The sequence below is a fragment of the Polypterus senegalus genome, chromosome 11 (genome assembly GCF_016835505.1).
Source record: "Polypterus senegalus isolate Bchr_013 chromosome 11, ASM1683550v1, whole genome shotgun sequence".
NCBI lineage: Eukaryota > Metazoa > Chordata > Cladistia > Polypteriformes > Polypteridae > Polypterus > Polypterus senegalus.
The window spans coordinates 18,234,757-18,258,731 of NC_053164.1; the positions used below are offsets into that span (position 1 = coordinate 18,234,757).

The 23,975-nt window shown below is 42.7% G+C and overlaps 1 protein-coding gene across 1 annotated transcript in view; it reads right to left on the reverse strand.

The window, feature by feature from the left end:
* Positions 1-2,815: 2,815 nt before the first annotated feature.
* map3k10 (mitogen-activated protein kinase kinase kinase 10) overlaps positions 2,816-23,975 on the reverse strand; it is a 128,661-nt gene continuing 107,501 nt past the window's right edge. The window contains exons 6-11 of the mRNA XM_039768113.1: positions 20,364-20,483; positions 19,238-19,376; positions 19,025-19,137; positions 11,702-11,943; positions 6,718-7,177; positions 2,816-4,739 (exon numbers count right to left, since the gene is read on the reverse strand). Of these exons, the coding sequence (XP_039624047.1) occupies positions 4,351-4,739; positions 6,718-7,177; positions 11,702-11,943; positions 19,025-19,137; positions 19,238-19,376; positions 20,364-20,483 (1,463 nt within the window). The 3' untranslated portion in view covers positions 2,816-4,350. The remainder of the gene's footprint in view (positions 4,740-6,717; positions 7,178-11,701; positions 11,944-19,024; positions 19,138-19,237; positions 19,377-20,363; positions 20,484-23,975) is intronic.

The window sequence follows — 23,975 nt, forward strand, 5'->3', positions numbered from 1 at the left end:
ACCTGTGTATGCGGACATGTGAAGGAGCAAACGGACAAAATGGCCAAACCAGCTGAGCCGATAAAGGCAAGTAAGGCTGTTGCCCCAAATATACACACTACATATATATATATATATATATATATATATATATATATAAAATATACAGCATATATATATATATATATATATATACACATACAGTATATAGGTATATACTGTATTTAAATATATTCTATTTATACATACAGTATATTTACTTATCAACATACTTATTTAAACTCATACACCTATCATATTTCATAAGTGTTTTATATATATATACTGTATATATACAAAGTAACACATTTTCATAACATATTATTTAAATGTAATACTTTTACATGATCATTTCATTTTCCACTCTAGACCACCAGCTCTGCCCTTGTACACATTATTTATTGCTCTTAAGTTATTTAAAATGCTAATTAAAAAATGTATGTGTGTTTTTAATTCTAATGTGTGTGTGTGTATGTGTATATATATATATATATATATATATATATATATGTGTGTGTGTGTATAAGAATGAGGAAAATGTATTTAATATACTATGTTTGTATTTTCATGTATTTGTTTATATAAATATATACATATAGGGTGGTCCAGATCTAATTATGTAATTTTCATTACACTATAACAATGTGCAACGCAGGACGTTGGAGGAATTTGGACTGCCTGCAGTGCATAGGAACGCGATCTCCCAAATCAATGAAATGTTTGACTAGACTGGTAGTGCCAATCACCCGAAATTGTACTGTTTTCCTGCATTGCATTAAGAATTGCATAATTAGATCTGGACCACCCTGTAAAGACATATAAGCTATATGAAGATCACTATAATTACAAAATATCCAGTTATATATATTGTATATATTTAAAAAATACATGAAAGAATGAAGAAAATGTTTACTATACTGTATGGGTAAGTTTTGCATATGTAATGAATGAATGTTTAGATGTCAGCATACAGTATATATCTATGTGTGTGTGTGTGTATGTATACATATACACATAAGCCTTAATAAGTCATCTATAATTACAAAACATCGAGTTTTATACTGTATATATTTAAAAAGTACAATAAATGAATGAATTAAGAAAATATGTTTACTATACTGTATATGTATGTTTTGCATATTTAATGAATTAATAAACAACAAAAATATAGCACCGTCTCTCCCATGCTCAAAGATATGTCATATTTATATATACACTTACACACACATTGTATACTGTATATACTCTTGTATATATATTTACACACACACACAAACATTACAAATATAGTACATATGCAAGAATGAAGGTAATATGTCTAATGCATTGCATGTGAAAATGTGAATTTACATTTATGTGCAATTATGAAGTTTTAATTATTCTATCTGTATAAATATTCTGTATCTATTATATACTCACACACGATATCAGATTCACATCCCATGTATTAAATGTACAACACATCCGCACACAGTGTATGGATTTTCTTCATTCCTTCCAGTTATCTACTGTATATTCTCTGGACATGTCCGACCACATCCCATGAGATAGATGAAGGTTCATTTGGTCTCCCAATTCTACTGTTGTCACTTTCTTCAACGAGCACTCACTCATTCTCTCACACACACAAAGGTAGACAAATGCAAACAAGTCCTTAGGTATGAAGCGGGCACTGTCTACACACCATCAGTATTATTTGCTTTTCTACAATCTTCATTTTTAATCATATGAAGGAGATGGGGAAAAAGCAACTTCTGAAGAGTCTGCAGCTCTGAAGGTCCAACTGGAGACACAACTCACTTCCAAACAAACATCGGCGCTGATCTGAGGTTCCATTCCATTTTCCCTTAAAAACTTCATTTCCATTTCAAACCAAAAACAAGTCAACTTTGTGAACTGCCAGTGCTGTATGAAATTCCAGTAGGCTTCCCAGTTCTCTTTTCTTAACCTTTTTGAATGGATCCTGACAGATAATTAAAGTGCTTCCTTAAAGGGTGTTTTTCATCTTGTAATGAGTGCCGAGTGCTGGCCGGGTGTGTCGCATTTAATTCTTCACTTGTGTTTTGTTCCATGTGTTTTGTCGGTGGTCCTCCAAGATGTGGGACCACCTGCCAATCCTTGCCAGGGACCGGCTTCTGCCGTATATATCTTGAGGGTCTTTTATAGTGCCTGGTAGTTCATTTCAAATGCACTTAGGAGTGATGTGTTCTTGTGTTTTTTTTGTAAATTCTATGTACTTTATGATTTTTCTTGATGTTTACGACCTTCTGCTTTGTGTTTGATTTGGATTGCCTTCATGTTACAGGCGATTCCCAATCCTCATTGCGATTGAAATATTTTTTGTGAAGAATAAATCTTTCATTTTATAAAGATTCAGTGCTTGCCCTTAATTCGAGCCAGGGTTTGACTGTGCTATCCCCCTCTAGTGAGCATGAAGTCTTTGGGACTCTTTATGACTTGGAACTCCGAATTCACAATATTTTGAAGTAAATTTAGAAACATTTACTTAGCACCTGTTCTACCCTGGCTGCCCCCTGGTGGTAATTCTAATTACAACAGTCAGTCAGTCAGTCATTTTCCAACCCGCTATATCCTAACACAGGGTCACGGGGGTCTGCTGAAGCCAATCCAAGCCAGTACAGGGCGCAAGGCAGGAAACAAACCCCAGGCAGGGTGCCAGCCCACCGCAGGGCACACACACACACACACACCCAGCACACACTAGGGACAATTTAGGATCGCCAATGTACCTAACCTGCATGTCTTTGAACTGTGGGAGGAAACCCATGCAGGGAGGACCCGGGAGGCGAACTCAGGTCTCCTTACTGCAAGGCAGCAGCAGTACCACTCCGCCACCATGCCACCCTCTAATTACAACATTTATAACAAATTTTATTACGTTATACCATGATTAGATTATGGCATATTATAATGTAATAATTATACTTAAATGCAGATTAGATTATAAATAAATGATACCTGTTTTGTTTACAACAGGAGAAAGTGGTCAGAAACTCAAGTATTGCTCCACAGAGACCTAAGCTCAAGAACTGACTTTCAGTCCATTGCCACTAATGCTCCCTCACTTTGCCTTAGGCACGTTCCTAAATAATTTATTACCTTTTTTTTTTTTTTTTCACATTGACATGAATATTGGTGGGTGTCTCAGTCTACCCTTTTCCAACGCTGCCCGCAACCTGGAACCAGATAAACGAGTAAGAAAGTGAATGAATGGATGGGAGAGGAGAGTAGGCAAGCAACAGAAACAACCGGAAAGCCTGCTGGAACAGCCTGTGTTTTGCTCTGGGCAGCAAATATTTTCAAACATTTACAATTTTTTTTTCTCAGTCTCTTTTCCTCTTTTCTTTCCAAGCAGCTGTTTTATTTATTTATTTATTTATTTTTTAAGGGACAGACCCACTTTGGTGGAAAAGGTAAACGTCCCCAAGAGAACAGTTTACCCACCTCAACGTCTAGAGCAGGGCTATTCAACGAGTGACACAGTCAAACACTGACCGGCGTTGGACACACAAGCTTAGAAAACACAGCCAGACCTCAAATCACAGTACCACCACCACCAGCCCACCCACACTGTCGCTAGAACAACAGAAGGGCTACTGGTGGAAAACGAAAAATGACACGAGGTAAGGCTTATGACTTTCACTTGTGACATTTTGAAAGGTACCAACAAAAGATCAGGAGGAAAAATTAAAAAGATGAACATTACTTAGCGTCGAGACACAGTTCTCCTCCTCCTTCAAGACGGCAAGTTGAATAGCCCTGGCCTAGAGGATGTCGATCACCCTGAGATACTGTATATCGCCGGACAGGAAGGACACTTTCTTGAGAAGCAGGCACACCAATACCAATGCACTTTCCATTTTTAGTTAAAAAAAAAAAAAAAGAAATTTAAGGACCCAATGTGGCAGTAAGCTTGACCTGTTTGTGTCTGGGCTCAGTCCAAAGCAGAGACATGACGCCGTCCAATTCCGTCCACTTGGTTAGACTCGGCTTTGAGTCACCTGATTAACCTCTGGAAGTTAATAGCAGCCTTGGGTGCAGGAGTCCCTTCATTTCCGGGAGGAATGGCTTTGTTTAAGACAACTTGCACGCTGATCCCGATTTTACTACCTGCTATGTGTGCAATCAAGGAGCAGATTCTAAGGGAAAAGACAGCAGGATGAGGAAGAGGACGATCTGCACAGCCTGCACACTGATGACTCTTTAGATGAATGAAGCCGTGAGCTGCCTGTTTCGCTGGAAAAAAAAAAACAGAATCCCTTCAAGATGCACATCCATGAAACCCTCACAGTCCATCAAGTGAGGAGTTTGCTAGGAAAAGTCTTGGGTGCACAAAACGGTGTTGTGGTGTCCACAGAGAGGGATTGTGCTGTCCTGACTTTGACCCTCCATGTCCATGTCCAGCAGGGTCTGCGCAGGGCAGCTGTGGTCCTCCGAGTTGCTGCTCAGAGACTCTACGGCCAACGGACTTTCGCATGAGCTGCCCGGCGATGAACTGTGTGTCCTGGTGAAGGAGACAAACTTCCAGGGGTCGATCTTTGCCCGACTGGAAGACGGCCTCGGACGAGGAGCAAACTCCAGAGTCTTGGGCCTTTCCAGGGCTGCTGGGTCTTTGTCTGCTGCTGGCTTGCGCCGAAGGACCGAGGGGAAGATGCTGGCAGGTTCAGGGAGGCGAGGAAACTCATTGTTATCTGCTGGACCTGTAGAGGAAGACAAAGGTTTAGAGGTGAAAGAAAATCCAAGGGTTTTGTACGCTGCAACGGACTGGCATCCTGCTCTGGGCTTATAACTGCTGTGTGTCAGGCCAGAGTCTATCCTGAATTGGACTAAATGGGTCCAGTGAGGAGAGGATGGCTGGATATTCCTCATTCCCACACAGTATGGTAACCTTGATGGGACACATATTCAACCCGTCAGCATTTTTCTCATTAAACGTATTTGCAAAGCAGCTATGCTATTAAATTGAGACCAACCACTGGTACCAGCTTAATAAAACAGTACGGCCGAAGAAATCGTAACATTCCAATCCATAAAAAAGTTATGTGCAATAAAGTGGAACGACACAGGAAAAACGTTTTGAATACGCTAACTGAAATTTATTAATTGTTTGCAATGACAGCTTCAAGACACTTCCTGTATGAAGAAATTGGGATTTTGGCCCATTCTAAAAAGACAGTCATTAAATCTTGAAGAGTAGACTTGAAGGACCCACTGGTGAATATTGGATCTTCTATTCCTTCCACAAATATTCTATTTGGTTTAAAGTCTGCTGTTTAACCAGGACATTCCAACAACTTTCATTTTTTTTCCTCTGGGACCTCTCTTTTTGTAGCCTGTTTAGGATCCAAGGAAGGTCCACCCATGTCTCACCCTCATCGTCTTGATGGATGCCAACAGATTCTCTTCATGAATTTCTCCATTCAACTATTCTTCAATAATTTGGAATCCTCTGGTACTGTGAGAAGAAACAGCCCGATACCTTGACACTTCAAACCTCCGAACTTCACTGCAGATATGGCATTTTTAAGGTCATATGCAGAGCCATGTCTCCTCCAGACATAGTGTGTCATACTGTTTCCAAAGACATTTTTACCTCATCTGACCACACTACATTCCCAAAGTAATCTACAGACTTCTCTAAATGTTGTGTAGCAAACTTCAAATGAGCTTCAGCAGGCCTTTCCTTGAGTAATGGAGACTTCTGGGATAACTGCGCATGGAGATCATGGCGGTGGAGAGCGATGCCTATTGTCTTCTCTGTGACGACTATACTTCCTGCTTTTCACATGCTCCTTGGCTTGTGGGCTACTCTTCTGACCAACCTGATGAATGCCTGGTCGGAAATCTTGTGAGGAGCTCCTAGGTATGACTGGTTGATGAAGGAGTGATGTCCCTTTGACTTGGGGATAATGGCCCCAGTGGTGCTTATAGGAAAGTTTAGGAGTTAAGAAATCTGTCAGTTACCAGTGCCATTGCCATGTTGCTCAACAACCTTGTTGAGAACGTTTCCTTGGGAGAGCTCTTTGACCCTACCCATCATAAGATGTTTCTTGCAGGACGGCTTGGTAACAAATGATTAGTTAACTTGTATTTAGAGATAGATAGACTTTTTCCAGCACAGGTAGGAGAACCCATTAGTGGAATCGGCTGCTTCTACTTAATGCATCCAAAACTTTTTTCCTATGTAATTCCACTTTCTTGCACATAATGTTTTTTATGAATTATATTATGATTTCTTTGGTTTTTCCATTTTATTGAGTAGATACCAATGCTGCATTGGAAATACGTGGACTGAGAAAAATGTTGCTATTTTGAATACTTATTTCCACCAGCTGGTGCCAATGGTAGGGGAGGCCAAGCAAGAAGTCAGAATTACAGATAATAGGATCCCATCAACCTACAGGCAACAGCATACAGCATGCCTGTTTCAGGCTATAAATGGTTAAATTGACCACTTACGTAAATCCCTTCAATGTCCATCCATCCATCCATCCATCCATTCACTGTATGGTCGTGAGGAGCCTGTCCTGGCAGCATCAGGGACCTGCCCTGGATGGGATGCCAGTCCATCAGAAGGCACATTTGCTCACACATTCACATTCACTCATCAATCGATTTGAACTCAGGTTCCAACAGTTGTCAAACAGCAAAAACTAACCACTGTTCCCCATCCCTTACCTATATTATTGAAGTTCTGATTGCTGCCATCAGAAGGCGTTCGGTGGTGTGTTGGCGTCTGTACTCTGGGACGGATTGCTCCATCAGAAGGGGTGCGCCGGTGCCCCCGAGAAACAGCCATGGTGGCAGTGACGTGGGTGGGCGTCAGGGACTGATTAGGGTCCCGTTTGAAGCTTTCTGCCTTCAGATCAAGCAAGGGGTTGACTGCAGGGAGACCGGAGAGAGGCTCCTCGGGATCTGACGGCAGCAGGGACTTGGTGGAGTTGCAGTCCGAAATGGAAGACAACGAGAGCAGGGTGACCGAGGAGGAGGGCTCAGTCAGGGGAAGGACCGACTCCTCGCGCTTGCTGGACACAATCCGACTAGGGGGGCTGCTGTTCTGCCGGAAACGGCCCGGTCTCTGGAACAAACCATCTTTCTTCCTTTTTTCTTCTTTGGCCTCCAACTCATCCTGGGTCATCTGAAAAGAGATCAAAGAAATGCAATAAATAGACCAGGTTTTGACTACAAAAGTTACCAGAATGCATTGCAAGCACCAGATGGCATGAATCATTACTTTAAATAGGCCATTGCTAATCTCTTAATGGAGAGCACTATCACATGATGTCTTGTGTTACTCTAGCAAAGCCAGCTTCATAGATCAAGAATATTTATTCATTTTCTTAACAGATTTTTGGGAATTACCATCTAAGTGAATCAATTTAATTGAGTCATTTGGTTCACCACTAGGACCAGTTCCCACCCCTTCAGGAAAATTGTAACAATATATTGTTGCTTTACTTGATTTGAACTTAGTTTTGTCAAGTTTGACTTGCATGTATGGAATGTTACTTGCTCTTAATAAATTCTATGAAATATTTTAAATATATATATATATATATATATATATATATATATATATATATATATATATATACAGGCAGTTTCCGGGTTATGTACGAGGCAGGGACTGTAGGTTTGTACTTAAAAGTTGAATTTGTATGATGTAAGTCCGAACAGGTACATTATTTTAATAAATGCTGTTGTTGACCGACTGTAACCAAGTGCTCTGCCAATGAATGAGGGAGTTTCACCTGTCTCTGACCTTTTTATTATTTCTACTTTATTTTCCATGGTGATGGTTTTTCTCTTCTTTACTGTATCACCAGCACTTGCATCAGATTTGTGTTTCAGAGACATTGTTGAAGGGTGAAGACAAAAGGTTAAGATGAGCTCTTCTGCACAGCGCTATACACGCTATCACAGCAGGAAGGCACCAGTCGTCAACACGTCTGATGTACTGACAAGAGACAACTTCCTGCTATGTGCGTAACAGTACAAGCAGGCTTACTATTGAGAATGAATGGGGGCATCGACGGGCGGTTCATCACTCACCCACCACACAGTCACCTCCACTACAGTATGCTGCCTGCAGCGTTCGACCACCAAGAACGAACACGGTGCTGCCAAAGGCGGGTAGTGAATTGCCCCAATTCAACAGGCAGCCATCAGAGGCACACTAACAATGCTACCCCCCGCTGCCCCGTTCACCCTCAATGGCCTCCATTCAGCCACAATCGGGTCACCGCTTGCAGCATTACCAGCCGTACACTGAGAACGAATGGGGCAGCAGTGTGTGGTTGGCGGGCAGTGAAACCCCTTGCCGCCGGGAGCCACCCGAGGGACACTACACTGCGCGGCAGCAAAATCACCCCCCTCCAGCCTCTGTCCAGCCACTGCTTGCAGCGTCCCAAGGCCGAAGATGATGGAGAGGCAGTTACTGAGGCACATGCGTTGCAGCTGCGGTCCCGTTCGTATGTCATAGGTCGGATGTCCATAACCTGGGGACTACCTGTATATACATATTGTGGCGAGTCGCTGGGGCTGCGACCCAGCCGGGATGCCTGGAAGGACTGGGAGGTGGCAGGTACATCCTCTGGGCCATGAGGGGGCAACCGCCCTGGATCAGAGGAGGACCATAGGAGAAGAGCAAGGAGGCTCACGCTTATTGGGACCCGCCCCGAATTTCAGAGGGCCTGGGAATTGTTTACTTCTGCCACACCCGGAAAGATGGAGGAGGATCCCTCCAGGGATGCCCGGAGTGCTTCCGAGTGCTCTCCCGACACTTCTGCCACACCAGGAAGTGTCGTCAGGGGGAGCACCTGGCGCACATCCGGGTGAGAATAAAAGAGCCGCTTTCCTACAGCCTGGGAGCTAGAGTCGGGAATGAGAGGAGGAAAGAGGAAAGGCAGTCCAAGGACAGAGAGAGAAGCCCGGAGGAGTGGTGATTAGTGTGAGGAGCACAGTGTACTGTGCGGGACTGTGTTAAATGGAAGAGAATAAAAACGTGCTTTTAATAAAGATGCGGTGTCTGTCTGGTGGTGTTCAGGCATGTCTCACAATATATCTAAATCTATATAGTTGCTGTACTGAATGTTTAATTATCAAAATGTATATATCTCATATAAGAAGGTGAATCATCACGCTTTATGATCTTTCGAGAATCAAGTGTGATGGACTTCCAGCACCCTCACCCGGCCTGGGGCGCCTCCAAAGTGGAAGGAACATTAACTCCGGGCATTATCTCCCTTGCACCGCTAGGTGGCAGCATCCGTGGATTGCTACAGCACCTCATATTCCCACAGGGCATGATGGGAGTTGGAGTCTGGTGACTCAGCTCTATTGGGTCCCAGGTTTGCCACTAGGGGGTGCTGCAGGGACTCCAGAGCCCTATGTCATCAGGCTCCTATCTTACCCAGAAGTGCTTCCAGACCAGTCTCACAGGACACTAGAAGTATTCCCAGGGATTATATAAAAGGAGCCAGCTGCCACTGCTCCAGTAGCCAGAGTCGGGAGGTGGAGGACGGAGCTTGCTGGAAGAAGAGTTGAGGTGGAAGGAGAAACAAGAGACAGAGACTGAGAGAGAAAAGAAAAAAATAGTGTGCCTTAATATTGTGCTGCTGCTTTGTACTGTGGCTGAACTGTGGGAAACGCTTAAGGAAAAGAGTTTCTCACAGCTGAATTAAAAGCATGTGTGTGAAAGAACTTGTGCCAGTGTCTGTCTGTGTCAGGTTTAGGGTGCAGGAGCGCCACCCATGAGGCCACATAAGTAAATTAGGATTCTATGGCTTGTTCACAGATAACGATTCAGCCTGTACTTGAAAGAATAAGGGTGAGAGGGAATCACATACCTCATTCGTGAAGATATTGAATTAGTTCAATAATCAAGTCAGTGAGAATCGTGCAAGTCGTTCATGGGTTAATGATTCAGTTTGGGAATTGAGTGAACCAGCATCGTGTGACGAGAATCAAGTGTATAGGAAATGTGTAAGTAACGATTCAGTTCAAACACAAAATAATCAGTGAACAACAGAGTTATGCAACCCATTCATGGGTAATGATTCAATTTGGGAATTGAATGTACGGGAATCGTGACATCCATTTGGGGGTAATGAATTAGTTTAAGAATCAAGTGAATGAGAACTGTGTGACTCGTTCACGGGTAATGAACCATTTCAAGAACTGAGTGAATGAAAGTCGTGCGCATAACAATTCAGCTTGAACTCAAAACGATAAGTGAATGCCAGATTCAAATACTGTAACTTCGTCTCAGAAAATGATTTAGTTCTGTAAATGAGTGAGCGAGAATTGAGTAAATGAGAACTGAGCGACTCACTTGCAGGTAATCAGTTTGAGAATGAAACGAATGAAAATCATGAAACTTGTTCACAGGTAATTAATCAGTTTAAACTCAAGGAGAATAAGTGAATAACAGACTCATGCAACTCATACACAGATGATGATTCAGTCCAAGAACTGAATGAGAACTGTGTGACTCGTTCACGGGTAATGAACCATTTCAAGAACTGAGTAAATGAAAGTTGTGCGCATAACAATTCAGCTTGAACTCAAAACGATAAGTGAATGCCAGATTCATATACTGTAACTTTGTCTCAGAAAATGATTTAGTTCTGTAAATGAGTGAGCGAGAATTGAGTAAATGAGAACTGAGCGACTCACTTGCAGGTAATCAGTTTGAGAATGAAACGAATGAAAATCATGAAACTTGTTCACAGGTAATTAATCAGTTTAAACTCAAGGAGAATAAGTGAATAACAGACTCATGCAACTCATACACAGATGATGATTCAGTCCAAGAACTGAATGAACAAGAATTGGTTCACTGGTTTATGGGTAATGATTCAGTTTAAACCTGAGAAAATGAGTACACGAGAGACTTGTGCACCTCATTTGCAGGTACAAGAACTGATGAGTGAGAATTGTGTAACTCGGTGATGGGTAATGAATCAGTTTGACAAGCACTGAATCGTTCGCAGGTAAAGATTCAGTGACAGAACTGAATAAACAAAGCCATGTAACTCGTTTGCAGGTAATGATTTCGTTCTGAAATCAAGTGAACAAGAATTGTACGACATGTTTGCAGGTAATCAATCAGTTTCAGAATCAAGCGAATGAGAATCCTACGACTCGTTCATGCATAATGATTCAGTTTGTACTCAAAAGAAGCAGGGATTCATGCAGATCATTCACAAACAGCGGTTCGTTTTGGTATTACACGACACGTTTATGGGTAATGATCCACTTCAAGAACAGAGGGACTCGTTCACGGGTAATGATTAAGGTCGTACTCCAACAAATTTGTGAACAGTTATCAGTCAGGTGCAGTCAGTGAGCTGAATATCCACGATTAAAAATTATTATTACCCATAAAACTCCCAGTTACTGTAATGTAGGTAATACAAATATGCTCAGAGAATCATGGAGGGTGCTTTGGAGGAGACAGTGAGAAAACTGAACAGGGTCCAGTATGGTGTGGAAGTGCTGGTCCTGCGGGACGTGAGTCTACAAAGCTTTTTTAGAGGCTTTGAATAAAAGCACCTCCTCCTTGCTAGCTTTTTGCATTGTGTATTTTAATTTAGATCTTCGTTAACCCATTTGGCAGAAACCTCGAAAATTCAAAATGAAACCCCCAAGGTCGATTTACCTGCTGCCTGCCGATCTGAAGGAGGTCGATGCCAATGGCGACTGACGCCAGCAAGGATGCACAACCCAGCAGTATGAGGTCGCTCTTCTTGCGCTGGGCACAGCGGCGCACGCAGTCTGTGGGGGTGCCACTGCAAGGGGCTGGCACGGCTCCGCCCTCTTCTGGTGCTCCACTACTTTCTGCTTCGCTCTGGGAATGCTGTGATGACAGCAAAGGGCTGGCCAGGGGTGAGCAATCTTCCTCTGGAAGCAAACACAAGGAAAGTTTTTAAGTGCCGAAAGTACACAGAACAGGCAGGAAAACGATTCACTTTTTCGGTCATATAACATCTGTCCTAATGACAACCTTACAAAACAAACGAAAAAAAACATTATCAAATCTGTTTAAACCAACTTATAGTCATGGATGGGCTGGAGAGTGCCTAGAAAAAAATCCAGGGTAATGGGCGGCCGCAGCCATTACCTGGCCGGGACACAACTGGATGGAAGGACCAGGGGGCAGAGCATGTGTGTGTGGCACTGCCCACCTGGACAGATTCCCGCAGGGCACACTGGGAGTTGGAGTTTAGGGCAGACCTGTTGGGTTCCACGGGGGCCACCAGGGGGAGCTGCAGAGCCTTACCTTGAACTTCCATCACATCTGGAAGTGATTTCAGGTTAACGCTAAATGAGCTAACCTGGAGCGCTTCCACGAGCAACATAAAGGGGACCGCTTCACTCCACTCAAGGAGCCAGAGTGAGGAGGAGGTGGACAAAGCTTGCCAGAAGAGGAGTGGAGGCGGACAAAGAAGAAGATGAAGGAAAGGGTTTTGTGCAGGACTGTGCATTCGGTGCTTGTGTACTGCGCTGTGGGGAGCAAGGAAATAGCGCACCCCACGTGAATAAAAACGTGCGCTCTGATTGAACTTGTGCCTCTGCCTGTCTGTGTCAGGTTTAGGGGAGGCGGCTGTACGCACCCCTGGTGTCCACACCACCCATCTTCTTTGTCTGATTATGATGCAAGCTAAAGAACCCATAAGATTTTGACCAAATCCATAAAGGCTTTCAACATTCATCTTCACTACTTATGTCTTGAATTCTTCTCATCTTATAAATTGGAAACACTACAATAGATCTGCCCTGCGGTGGGCTGGCGCCCTAATGGGGTTTGTTTCCTGCCTTGCGCCCTGTGCTGGCTAGGATTGGCTCCAACAAACCCCCGTGACCCTGTACAGTAATCCCCCGCTCTATCGTGGTTCAGCTATCGCACCCCTGCTACATCGCGGATTTATTAATGCTATCATTATCACTAGGGGGCTCCGCCCACTGCTGGCTTCGCTCGCCCACCCCCTCGTTTGATTTACCAGATAAACAATTTATAGAGATTGTTATTTTCAAGGCAATTGTTACATATGCATTCGTTTCATTTTTACTTTAAAACTTTTGCAAAAACAACATTTGTCCGTTATTTCCTGCCCCGGGTGTGGTTAAATCTCTTTCTCGCGGCACTTATAACGCTCCCCGCATTGTGAGGGGGGGTCTGAACGCTCGCTAAGCAGAATTGAACAGATCAGCTACTGGCTTTGTGCTGCTTCTGCCAAGATTGCTGTTCTGTTTGCTCTGCGCGTTCTGAAGGAGGAGGAGGTTGTGACGGCTGAACGCATGCTAAGGAGAAGTGCTCGGATCTGGTCACGATCGCTTCGCTCAAACCCCCACTCCCCCTACCGATTACTGTATTAGGACATAGCGGGTTGGATAATGACTGACTGACTGACAATAGATCTGCTTCTATTTCATTCTAAAAAACCCCAAAGAGAAGAACTTGATGTTTTTATGCTCCTTAAAACACACAGATGACACAAGACAGCAAACATTTTTTTTTTGGAAAAGTGAAGGAAGGCCATGCTATGTGGGAGTTTTATTGAATTGGAATCTGCATATATATATATTTATATACACTAGGGGGGCAACCCCCAGTTGAAGCCAGAATATTAGTAAAATCTGTAAATGTACAAAAGAAAAATGACTATTCATTGGAGTCAAAAATCACGAAATTCTCTAAACATGTAAAAGAAAGAATATGTAAAAATCATGAAATAAGAAAAAAATATTGACTCTCTTACCGATTATTCCCATTAAACTGAGGTCCACTATGCTTGATGAGTATTCATAAGAGATTAAATAAACGATCCATTTGTTTTAACGGACATTCTTGTAGATAAAAAAAAACTTTTTGTAAAAAAATTACTCCTTTAAATAACATGTAAAATCACGTGAAAACTAAACTGGTATGCAATGGGCCATCGTAGCTGGACCTTCAGCTAACTAAATCACCTAAATACAAACATTGGTGTTACGAATAGTTATCTATCCATCCATCCACCATCCAACCCGCTATATCCTAACTACAGGGTCACGGGGGTCTGCTGGAGCCAATCCCAGCCAGCACAGGGTGCAAGGCAGGAAACAAACCCCAGGCAGGGTGCCAGCCCACCACAGGGCACACACACACCAAGCACAAACACTAGGGACAATTTAGGATCACCAATGCACCTAACCTGCTGTAGGAGGAAACCCACGCAGACACAGGGAGAACAGGCAAACTCCACACAGTGAAGACCCGGGAAGTGAACTCAGGTCTCCTAACTGCGAGGCAGCAGCACTACCCACTGAGCCACTATGCCGCCCTATGAATAGTTATTGTTTTTAATAGATTGTTCCTGTGAAAGTTTATTCGATCAAAAATAAGAAACCATGACTTTCTTGATATTTTAGTTTATAATTTAAAAATGGAATAAGAACCTGAAAATCTAACAACATTAAAGCTCGATAAATTCTGAAAAGAATGATACCAAACATATATACTCAGCAAAAAAAGAAACGTCCCTTTTTCAGGACTGTGTATTTCAACAATAATGTTTTAAATATCCAAATAACTTTACAGATCTTCATTGTAAAGGGTTTAAACAATGTTTTCCATGCATGTTCAATTAACCATAATGCATCTGTGGAATGGTCGTTAAGACCTTAACAGCTTACAGAAAGTAGGCATTTAAGGTCACAGTTCTAAAAACGCAGGACACTAAAGAGACTTGTCTACCGACTGTGAAAAACACCCAAAGAAAGATGCCCAGGGTCCCTGCTCATCTGCGTGAACGTGCATTAGGCATGCTGCAGGGAGGCATGAGGACTGCTGAATAAATTGCCATGTCCGCACTGTGAGACGCCTAAGACAGCGCTACAGGGAGACAGGAAGGACAGCTGATCATCCTCGCAGTGGAAGACCACGTGTAACAACACCTGCACAGGATCGGTACATCCGAATATCACACCTGCGTGACAGGTACAGGATGGCCACAACAACTGCCCGAGTCACACCAGGAACACACAATCCCTCCATCAGTGCTCAGACTGTCCGCAATAGGCTGAGAGAGGCTGGACTGAGGGCTTGTAGGCCTGTTGTAAGGCAGGTCCTTACCAGACATCACCAGCAACAACGCTGCCTATGGGCACAAACCCACCTTCGCTGGACCAGACAGGAGTGGCAAAAAGTGCTCTTCACTGATGAGTCACGGTTTTTTCTCACCAGGGGTGATGGACGGATTCGTGTTTATCGTCGAAGGAATTGAGCACGTCTGGGACCTGTTAGATCGCAGGGTGAGGGCTAGGGCCATTCCCCCCAGAAATGTCCAGGAACTTGCAGGTGCCTTGGTGGAAGAGTGGAGTAACATCTCACAGCAAGAACTGACAAATCTGGTCCAGTCCATGAGGAGGAGATGCACTGCAGTACTTCAAGCAGCTGGTGGCCACACCACATACTGACTGGTACTTTGGATTTTGAGCCTCCCTTCATTCAGAGACACTTTGTGAAACATTTTTAGTTTATGTCTTATGGTGTTGACTCTCTTAGTGTTTATACAAATATTTACACATTAAGTTTACTGAAAGTAAAAACAGTTGAAAGTCAGAGGACGTTTCTTTTTTTCAGACCTATAAATATCTGGGAGTGCAGCTGGATGATAAATTGGACTGGACTGCCAATACTGATGCTCTATGTAAGAAAGGTCAGAGCAGACTATACTTTCTGAGAAGGTTGGCATCCTTCAACATCTGCAGTAAGATGCTGTAGATGTTCTACCAGACGGTTGTGGCGAGTGCCCTCTTCTACGCGGTGGTGTGCTGGGGTGGCAGCATAAAGATGAAAGACGCCTCAAGCCTGGACAAACTTGTTAAGAAGGCAGGCTCCATTGTAGGATTAAAGTTGGACAGTTTAACATCTGTGGCAGAGCGACGGGCACTAAGCAAACTCCTGTCAATCATGAAGAATCCACTGCATCCACTGAACAGTGTCATCTCCAGACAGAGGAGTAGCTTCAGTGACAGACTGAGGAGATCGTTCCTCCCCCACACTATGCGACTCCCGGGGGAGTAAATGCTAACATTAATTTTATTTTAATTTTTTTCATTTTATTACTCTTTAATTTAATATTGTTTTTTGTATCAGTATACTGCTGCTGGATTATGTGAATTTCCCCTTGGGATTAATAAAGTATCTAACTATCTATCTATCTATACAGATGTATAAAGGAGCCCCCCCCCCATTATGTTTCTTGACACACTTCTGCTGAAAAATCCGTTGCCTGAAAGCCCTCAGTGCCGGTTCCACTGAACAGGATCATCTCCAGACAGAGGAGTAGCTTCAGTGACAGACTTTTGTCACCGTCCTGCTCCACTGACAGACTGAGGAGATCGTTCCTCCCCCACACTATGCGACTCTTCAATTCCACCCAGGGGAGTAAATGTTAACATTACTCAGTTATTGTCTGCTTTTTTTTATTTTATTTTTCATTTTATTACTATTTAATTTAATATTGTTTCTTTGTATCAGTATACTGCTGCTGGATTATGTGAATTTCCCCTTGGGATTAATAAAGTATCTATCTATCTGAAATTTGGGGAATTCGCCCTATGAGTCCACATTGAAGTAGCGAGACACAAAAGATATTTCAGATGGTAGTGGTGAAGGAGCATCTAACCAAATTGGAGATGTTTGCTTTGACCAACTCAGTAATGGAACAGTTATGAGAACCATAAACACATGAAATAAGTGACCAGGTAGTGTGGTGGACAGTAGGACTTTAGGGACCTTCAAAACTTGACTTGATGTTATTTTAGAAGAATTAAGTGGATAGGACTGGCAAGCTTTGTTGGGCTGAATGGCCTGTTCTCATTCAGATTGTTCTAACGTACTTGTGCGCCGTCCTTAGTAACAAACTCTTCACCCAATGGGAAAAGCCAAGTTCACTAGCTTAGAGATGGAGATAGTCTTTCTGGCAAATTGGGGAGTAGTCCATCAGTAGACAACACCTATCACCCTCAGTCTGCTCTCACCAAAGCGAGCTTAACAAAACCCTGAAAACTATGATTGTTGGGACACACCATCAGGACTGGGACCGGAAACTTCTGGAGCTAAGGATGGCACTCAATTCAGCATGGCATGAGAGCACCGGTGAGACGTCAACTCAGTTATCTCTTGTGACTGTATCACATATCTATGATCTGCTTCTCGCACCTGAGAGGACAAGGTGGATATTTGCCGACTGGCGAACAACCAAACATCCATCCACAAGCATTTCCTCGTAGGTAACCCTCCAAATAATCAGATTGTGATTCAGATCCATGAATATTACGTTGTAAATTGCCTGTTACTCATTCTGAATTTCTGTGAAGTACTTTGAGCATGAGAAAGGTGCTATATAAATAAAATGTTTGTCACGCATGTGTGTCTGTGGACCACCGTCCAGGCTCATCACATGTATGTAACACCACTTCAGGTCGAGAGGGGGTGCTGGCACTAACATTTTCCTGTCTTGTTCCCCACTGCAGCAGAGTAAAGATGCCTAGTAAGGGCAACTGACTTCGCCCCTTCAGGTCCCCAAAGCTATAAATCCCGCTGCTGACAGGTGGAGATGTTCAGTCTCACACCGAACCCAACACAGAGCAGAGCAAATTTCTGTTATTACACAGCCTGCCGGTAATGTTTTGTAGAAACCTTCTGTTGGTTTTTGCTGGAATTAAATGGGGACAACCGCTATGGCACCCCAACAGTTTCCAATGGCAACTTGCACTTCCTTCACTCAACCACATGTATTCTTCTTCTTCTTTCGGCTGCTCCTGTTAGGTGTCGCCACAGCGGATCATCTTCTTCCATATCCTCCTGTCCTCATCATCTTGTTCTGCTACACCCATCACCTCCATGTCCCCTCACACCACATCCTTAAATCTTCTCTTAGGCCTTCCTCTTTTCCTCTTGCCTGGCAACTCTACCCTTAGCACCCTTCACCCAATATACCCAGCATCTCTCCTCTGCACATGTCCAAACCAACACAATCTCGCCTCTCTGACTTTGTCTGCCACCCGACCCACCTGAGCTGACCCTCTAATGTCATTTCTAATCCTATCCATCCTTGTCACACTCAATGCAAATCTTAACATCTTTTAACTCTGCCACCTCCAGCTCTGTCTCCTGCTTTCTGGTCAGTGCCACCGTCTCCAGCCCATATAACATAACTGGTCTCACTACCGTCCTGTAGACCTTCCCTTTCACTCTTTCTGATATCCGTCTGTCACAAATCACTCCTGACACTCTTCTCCACCCATTCCACCCTACGTGCACTCTCTTCTTCAATTCTCTTCCACAGTCCCCATTACTCTGTGCTGTTGATCCCAAGTATTTAAACTCATCCACCTTCGCCAACTCTACTCCCTCATCCTCACCATTCCACTGACCTCCCTCTCATTTACACACATGTATTATGTTTTGGTCCTACTGACCTTCATTCCTCTCCTCTCTAGTGCATATCTCCATCTCTCCAGGGTCTCCTCAACCTACTCCCTACTATCGCTGCAGATCACAATGTCATCAGCAAACATCATAGTCCATGGGGACTCCTGTCTAATCTCATCTGTCAACCCGTTCATCACCATTGCAAATAAGAAAGGGCTCAGAGCCGATCCCTCAACCACATTTATTATTATTATTATTATCATTCCCAAGCTCCCATATTCCTAATGTTCCCCATGTGGGTTTCTTTTTCTTCTTTGATACATGGAAAAAGTGACCATGGAGTGTGGTAGACAGAAAGACTTTAGGGACTTTCAAAACTCGACTTCATGTTATTTTAGAAGAAGTAAGTGGAGAGGACTGGCAAGCTTTATTTGGCTTAATGGCCTGTTCTCGTCTAGATTGTTCTAATGGATTTGTGCCCTCTCTGTCCCTTCATTAGCTGGATATCCAATGTTCCATTACAAACATCAGCCCAGTTCCACAGGGCACAGTACTTACCCATCTCATTAAGGCTGCAGAACCCCCCAGTCATGGGGGTGTGTTTGGGGGACTTGCCCAGGTTGGGGGCACTGCATGAATACTGCTTACAGCCTTCTCCCAGCGACTTTAACCTGTACACAAATAGAGAGCGTGAGTGTGACACCCTACAGGTCAAAATTAACAACACAAGTGAACTCGACTGCCACCTGGATGTGTGTATGTCTCACCTACCTGTCTTCCCCTCCAAGGCGTTCCTTCGGTTGGGTGGAGCTGGGCCCCCAAGTGCGCCCCTTCTTCTTATTAGCCGCCAGGTCATCCTTTTTGCACACTGCACTGCGACCCCAAGTCTTGCTGCCATCACTAGGAGTCACTGTCAGTTACAAAAAAAAAAGAAAGAATTAAATGAATTGGTATTCTATACGAGTGCACCTGTCTTTTTTATTCGATCCAGCAGGTGGACCTTTCACTTATCAGGGTCTCAAAATGCTTATCTATGGGTGCTGTGGCATCGACTAGGAATTTACAGAAATTTCAGAAATAAAACATTAAATGTAAGTGGCATAATGGCTCCTAGCCCTTTAGAACAACCACAGAATCCTGGGTTTAGACCACAGCCCATGCTATAGGTAGGTCTCCTATTTGCCCACAGGATCACATAAGATTGCTCTGGCTTGCCATCCCAACCCTAAGCCAGTCAAATGTGCCATGCCATATATTGGTGGCCAGTTACTCGTGTTCAGTTACTCTTGTTCAGCATAAAAGGCATCCATGAGCCAGTTACTCGTGTTCAACGTAAAGGGCATCGATTAACCAGTTACTTGTGTTCAACGTAAAGGGCATCAATAAGCCAGTTACTTGTGTTTAGCATAAAGGTCATTAATGAGCCAGTTACTCGTGTTCCGCGTAAAGGGCATCGATGAGCCATTTCTCGTGTTTAATGTAAAGGGCATTAATGAGCCAGTTACTCGTGTCCAGTTACTCATGCTCAACGTAAAGAGCATCGATGAGCCAGTTACTCGTGTTCAATGTAAAGGGGATTACTGGGCCAGTTACTCATGTTCAATGTAAAAGGGCATCGATGAGCCAGTTACATCGATGAGCCAGTTACTCGTGTTCAACAAGACTCGAACAAAGCCTGTGTTTGTGCCGCAGAGTAATAAGCGACTGACAAACTCACTGAAGGCAGCCCTCATTCTGAGTTGTTACCAGAAGTAAATTAAAATAAGGACTCGGTGAGCTCATCGTTTTTGACAGGCAGATATATATGTCAGCCGTGCTCCATGAAATCTCAGAGTGGACACTGCACACCTGACTCTACCCCCTCTCACCCACCCTCCCCAAAGTTCCAGCCACTCACAGCGGATCGCTCGGAGGCGGGGGATCACCGGACTCCCTGGTGGGCTGGTGCGGTCCATTCCTTGTGTCTTCCACTTGTCGACGCTGGGGGAGGCTTGGACTGTGATCTTGTGCTCGAAACCTGCTGGGAAACACACAAGTCAGAGCTGTAGAACAACTGAAGGCTTTGTCACAGTTTGAGGATCTCAAGCAGGATGGCTGGTCAAAGTCTTCTTTATGGAGGATCAGAGAACAGGAGGGGATCAACCCGAGTACCTGTTAATTACAAATTAAAGATTGAGGTTGATTTCTAAATGGGAGGTTCAGACAGTCTTGTGTGGAACAAGTGACCAACGCAAAATATCACAAAAGAATGAGAGAATAAAACGTGAGATGAAATAACAAACCACACTCACCTGTTAGCCCTTCAGGTGCTCCCACTGCTACATAACTCTGACTGCTAATTTAAAATGGAAAGCCAAATGGACAACCAGCTCCTTATACTCAAGACAGTCCTTACATGCGTTTTCTGCTCCAACACCCGTTCCACTTTCCATGGTTCCGTCATGTTATGACAGCCCATTTTTCTATTCTAACAGATGGCTCATTTCTTGTTTCAGCCCCTTAGCCACCTGGCACTACACAAGTGTCGCCTGGCAATACTGAAGGTCTGCTGAGTCTGCTTCAATCTGATCTGCAGTTACCTAGTGGTATCCTATCGGCGCCCGGTCCTCTCCAAAACATATCGAAGGTAATTCGTTTTTCTTGACTATCTATCTCTGCTCTTAACCCCTTCCGAAATAATACTGCTGTGCCAGGACATGATGAATGTTTAATAGAGTCTTCCGTTAAAGTTCACACCATTAATACTGTAATAAGCAATCTCAATGCACGTAGAAAACCTAGGAAATACGGCATAAACTCCAATAATCTAATTAAAATCACTATTTTAGAGGAACAATGTATTAAAACTATAAAACAGATCAGATTAAACAAAAATATACACAGAGCGCTAATAATAATAATTTAGTTCCTATTCCAAATAACAATAACACATAGTACTCATCTCTGCACCTCCAAACATTAAATATGGCACTATTAAATGTCAGAGCTTTAACTAACAAAACGTTTTTATCAACGATCTTATTAGTGATAAAAAATAGATCTTATTGCACTAAATGAAACATGGTTGAATTCAGATGCGCGTCAGTTTTAATCGAATCTGCCTCCGGATTACAGTTTTACTCATTCAAACCGCCAGGGAAAAAGGGGGGGCGGATTGGCTAACATTTACTCGAGCCGATTAAAATGTAAAGATGTCAGTTTTGGTAAGTTCAAGTCCTTTGAGTATCTCGCCGTTGTTATTCATGGAGATTCTCAAGTTCTAATACTATCCGTGTATAGACCTCCTAAATATAACGCGTCGTTTTTTGAGGAATTCTCTGACTTAATGTCAATTTTAATTACTAATTATGACACACTCCTAATAGTTGGCGACTTTAATTTTCATATAGATAATCAGTGTGATCTAAAAGTAAAAGAATTTATGAACCTCCTGGATTCTTTTGATTTGAGACAACTCATAAATCAGCCTACACATAAAGCAGGTCATACATTAGACTTAGTGATTACTAAAGGACTGAAAGTTGATATAAAACAGATCATTGATATTGGTCTATCAGACCATTTTCTTCTACTTTTAATATAGAAATAATGATAAAAACACTCATGAGAAGCATATTGTTAAAAACGCTTCTTTGATTCGCAGCAGCTTTAAAACTTACAAACATTTTAAGCAATCAGTCCGTTTATAGTGCCAGCTATAATAGCGAGGACAATGTAAATAGTAAGGTGGAAAGATTTAATTCTAAAGTGAGAGCTGCTGTTGACATAGTTGCACCTGAAAAGACAGTGAAAAAATCTTCTAGCATTGGTATACCATGGAAGACCCAAAGAGTGTCTGATTTAAAGAGAACATGCCGTAGAGCTGAGCGTCAATGGAGGAAGAGTAAACTTACTATCCACCACGAAATATTAAAAGTCAAAATAACAGAATACAATAACACTGTCCGTCTTGAGAGACGCTGCTATTTCTCTAATATTATAAATAACAATGCTAGTAATCCTAGAGTCTTATTTTCAACAATTGATCGCCTACTAAACCCAGGTAGCTCAAAGGAATGCCTCCTAAGTGCTTCCAGTGAAACCTGTGAGGCTGTCGCTGTATTTTCAATCAAAAATTAATGATATTAGAAATAACATAGTATATCTCCCCAACACTAAGGATCCCCTAAACCCCAACATCCTGTTATAAACAAATTAAACTCTTTCACTAGGATAGATTTACCTGATTTACAAAAATAATATCTCAATTAAAACCCTCCACCTCGTCCTTGACCCGATACCAACAAGGTTTTTCAAAGAAGTATCAGGCGTGCTAATTGATAATGTTCTTGACATAGTAAATTCGTCACTAGATACTGGGGTCTTCCCAGACTGTCTTAAGACTGCTGTAGTTAAACCCCTACTTAAGAAACATAATCTTGACCCTCGCTCTTGAAAATTTTAGACCCATCTCTAACCTGCCCTTCTTAAGTAAAGTTCTAGAGAAGGCAGTCATTATGCAGTTAAATGACCACCTAAATAAACATGCTATTCTTGATAAATTTCAGTCAGGTTTTAGAACAAATCACAGCACAGAAACTGCACTCGTTAAAGTAGTAAATGACTTGCGGGTAAATGCAGACAGAGGCCATTTATCTGTTCTCATCCTCTTAGATCTGAGTGCTGCATTTGACACCATTGATCACAACATTCTTAGAAATCGCCTTAGTCAATGGGTGGGCCTCTCTGGCAGTGTCTTAAATTGGTTTGAATCCTACCTGACAGGGAGAAAATATTTTGTTAGTTGTGGGAATTACAACTCAAGACACATGATATCCAATATGGTGTTCCACAAGGCTCTATCCTGGGTCCGCTGTTATTCTCAATCTACATGCTTCCGTTAGGTCAGATTATCTCAGGGCACAACGTGAGCTACCACAGCTATGCTGATGACACACAGCTGTACTTATCAATAGCACCTGATGACCCGATTCTATTGATTCACTAACACAATGTCTGACTAGTATCTCAGAATGGATGAATAGTAATTTTCTCAAGTTAAATAAAGAGAAAACTGAAATTTTAGTGATCAGCAATAATGGATACAATGAGGCTATTAGAAATAAACTGGATACATTAGGATTAAAAGTCAAGACGGAGGTAAAAAGCTTAGGGGTGATTGTTGACTGTAATCTGAATTTTAAATCACATATTAATCAGATCATTAGGACAGCATTTTTCACTTAAGAAACATAAGTAAAGTTAGACCTCTTTATCACTGAAAGATGCTGAGAAATTAGTTCACGCGTTTGTTTTCAGTCGACTAGATTACTGTAACGCACTCCTCTCAGGACTACCCAAAAAAGATATAAATCGTTTGCAACTAGTGCAGAATGCAGCTGCTAGAATCCTAACTAGGAAAAGAAAATCAGAACACATTACTCCAGTTTTGATGTCACTACACTGGTTACCTGTGTCATTCAGAATTGACTTTAAAATTCTGCTTATGGTTTATAAAGCCTTAAATAAT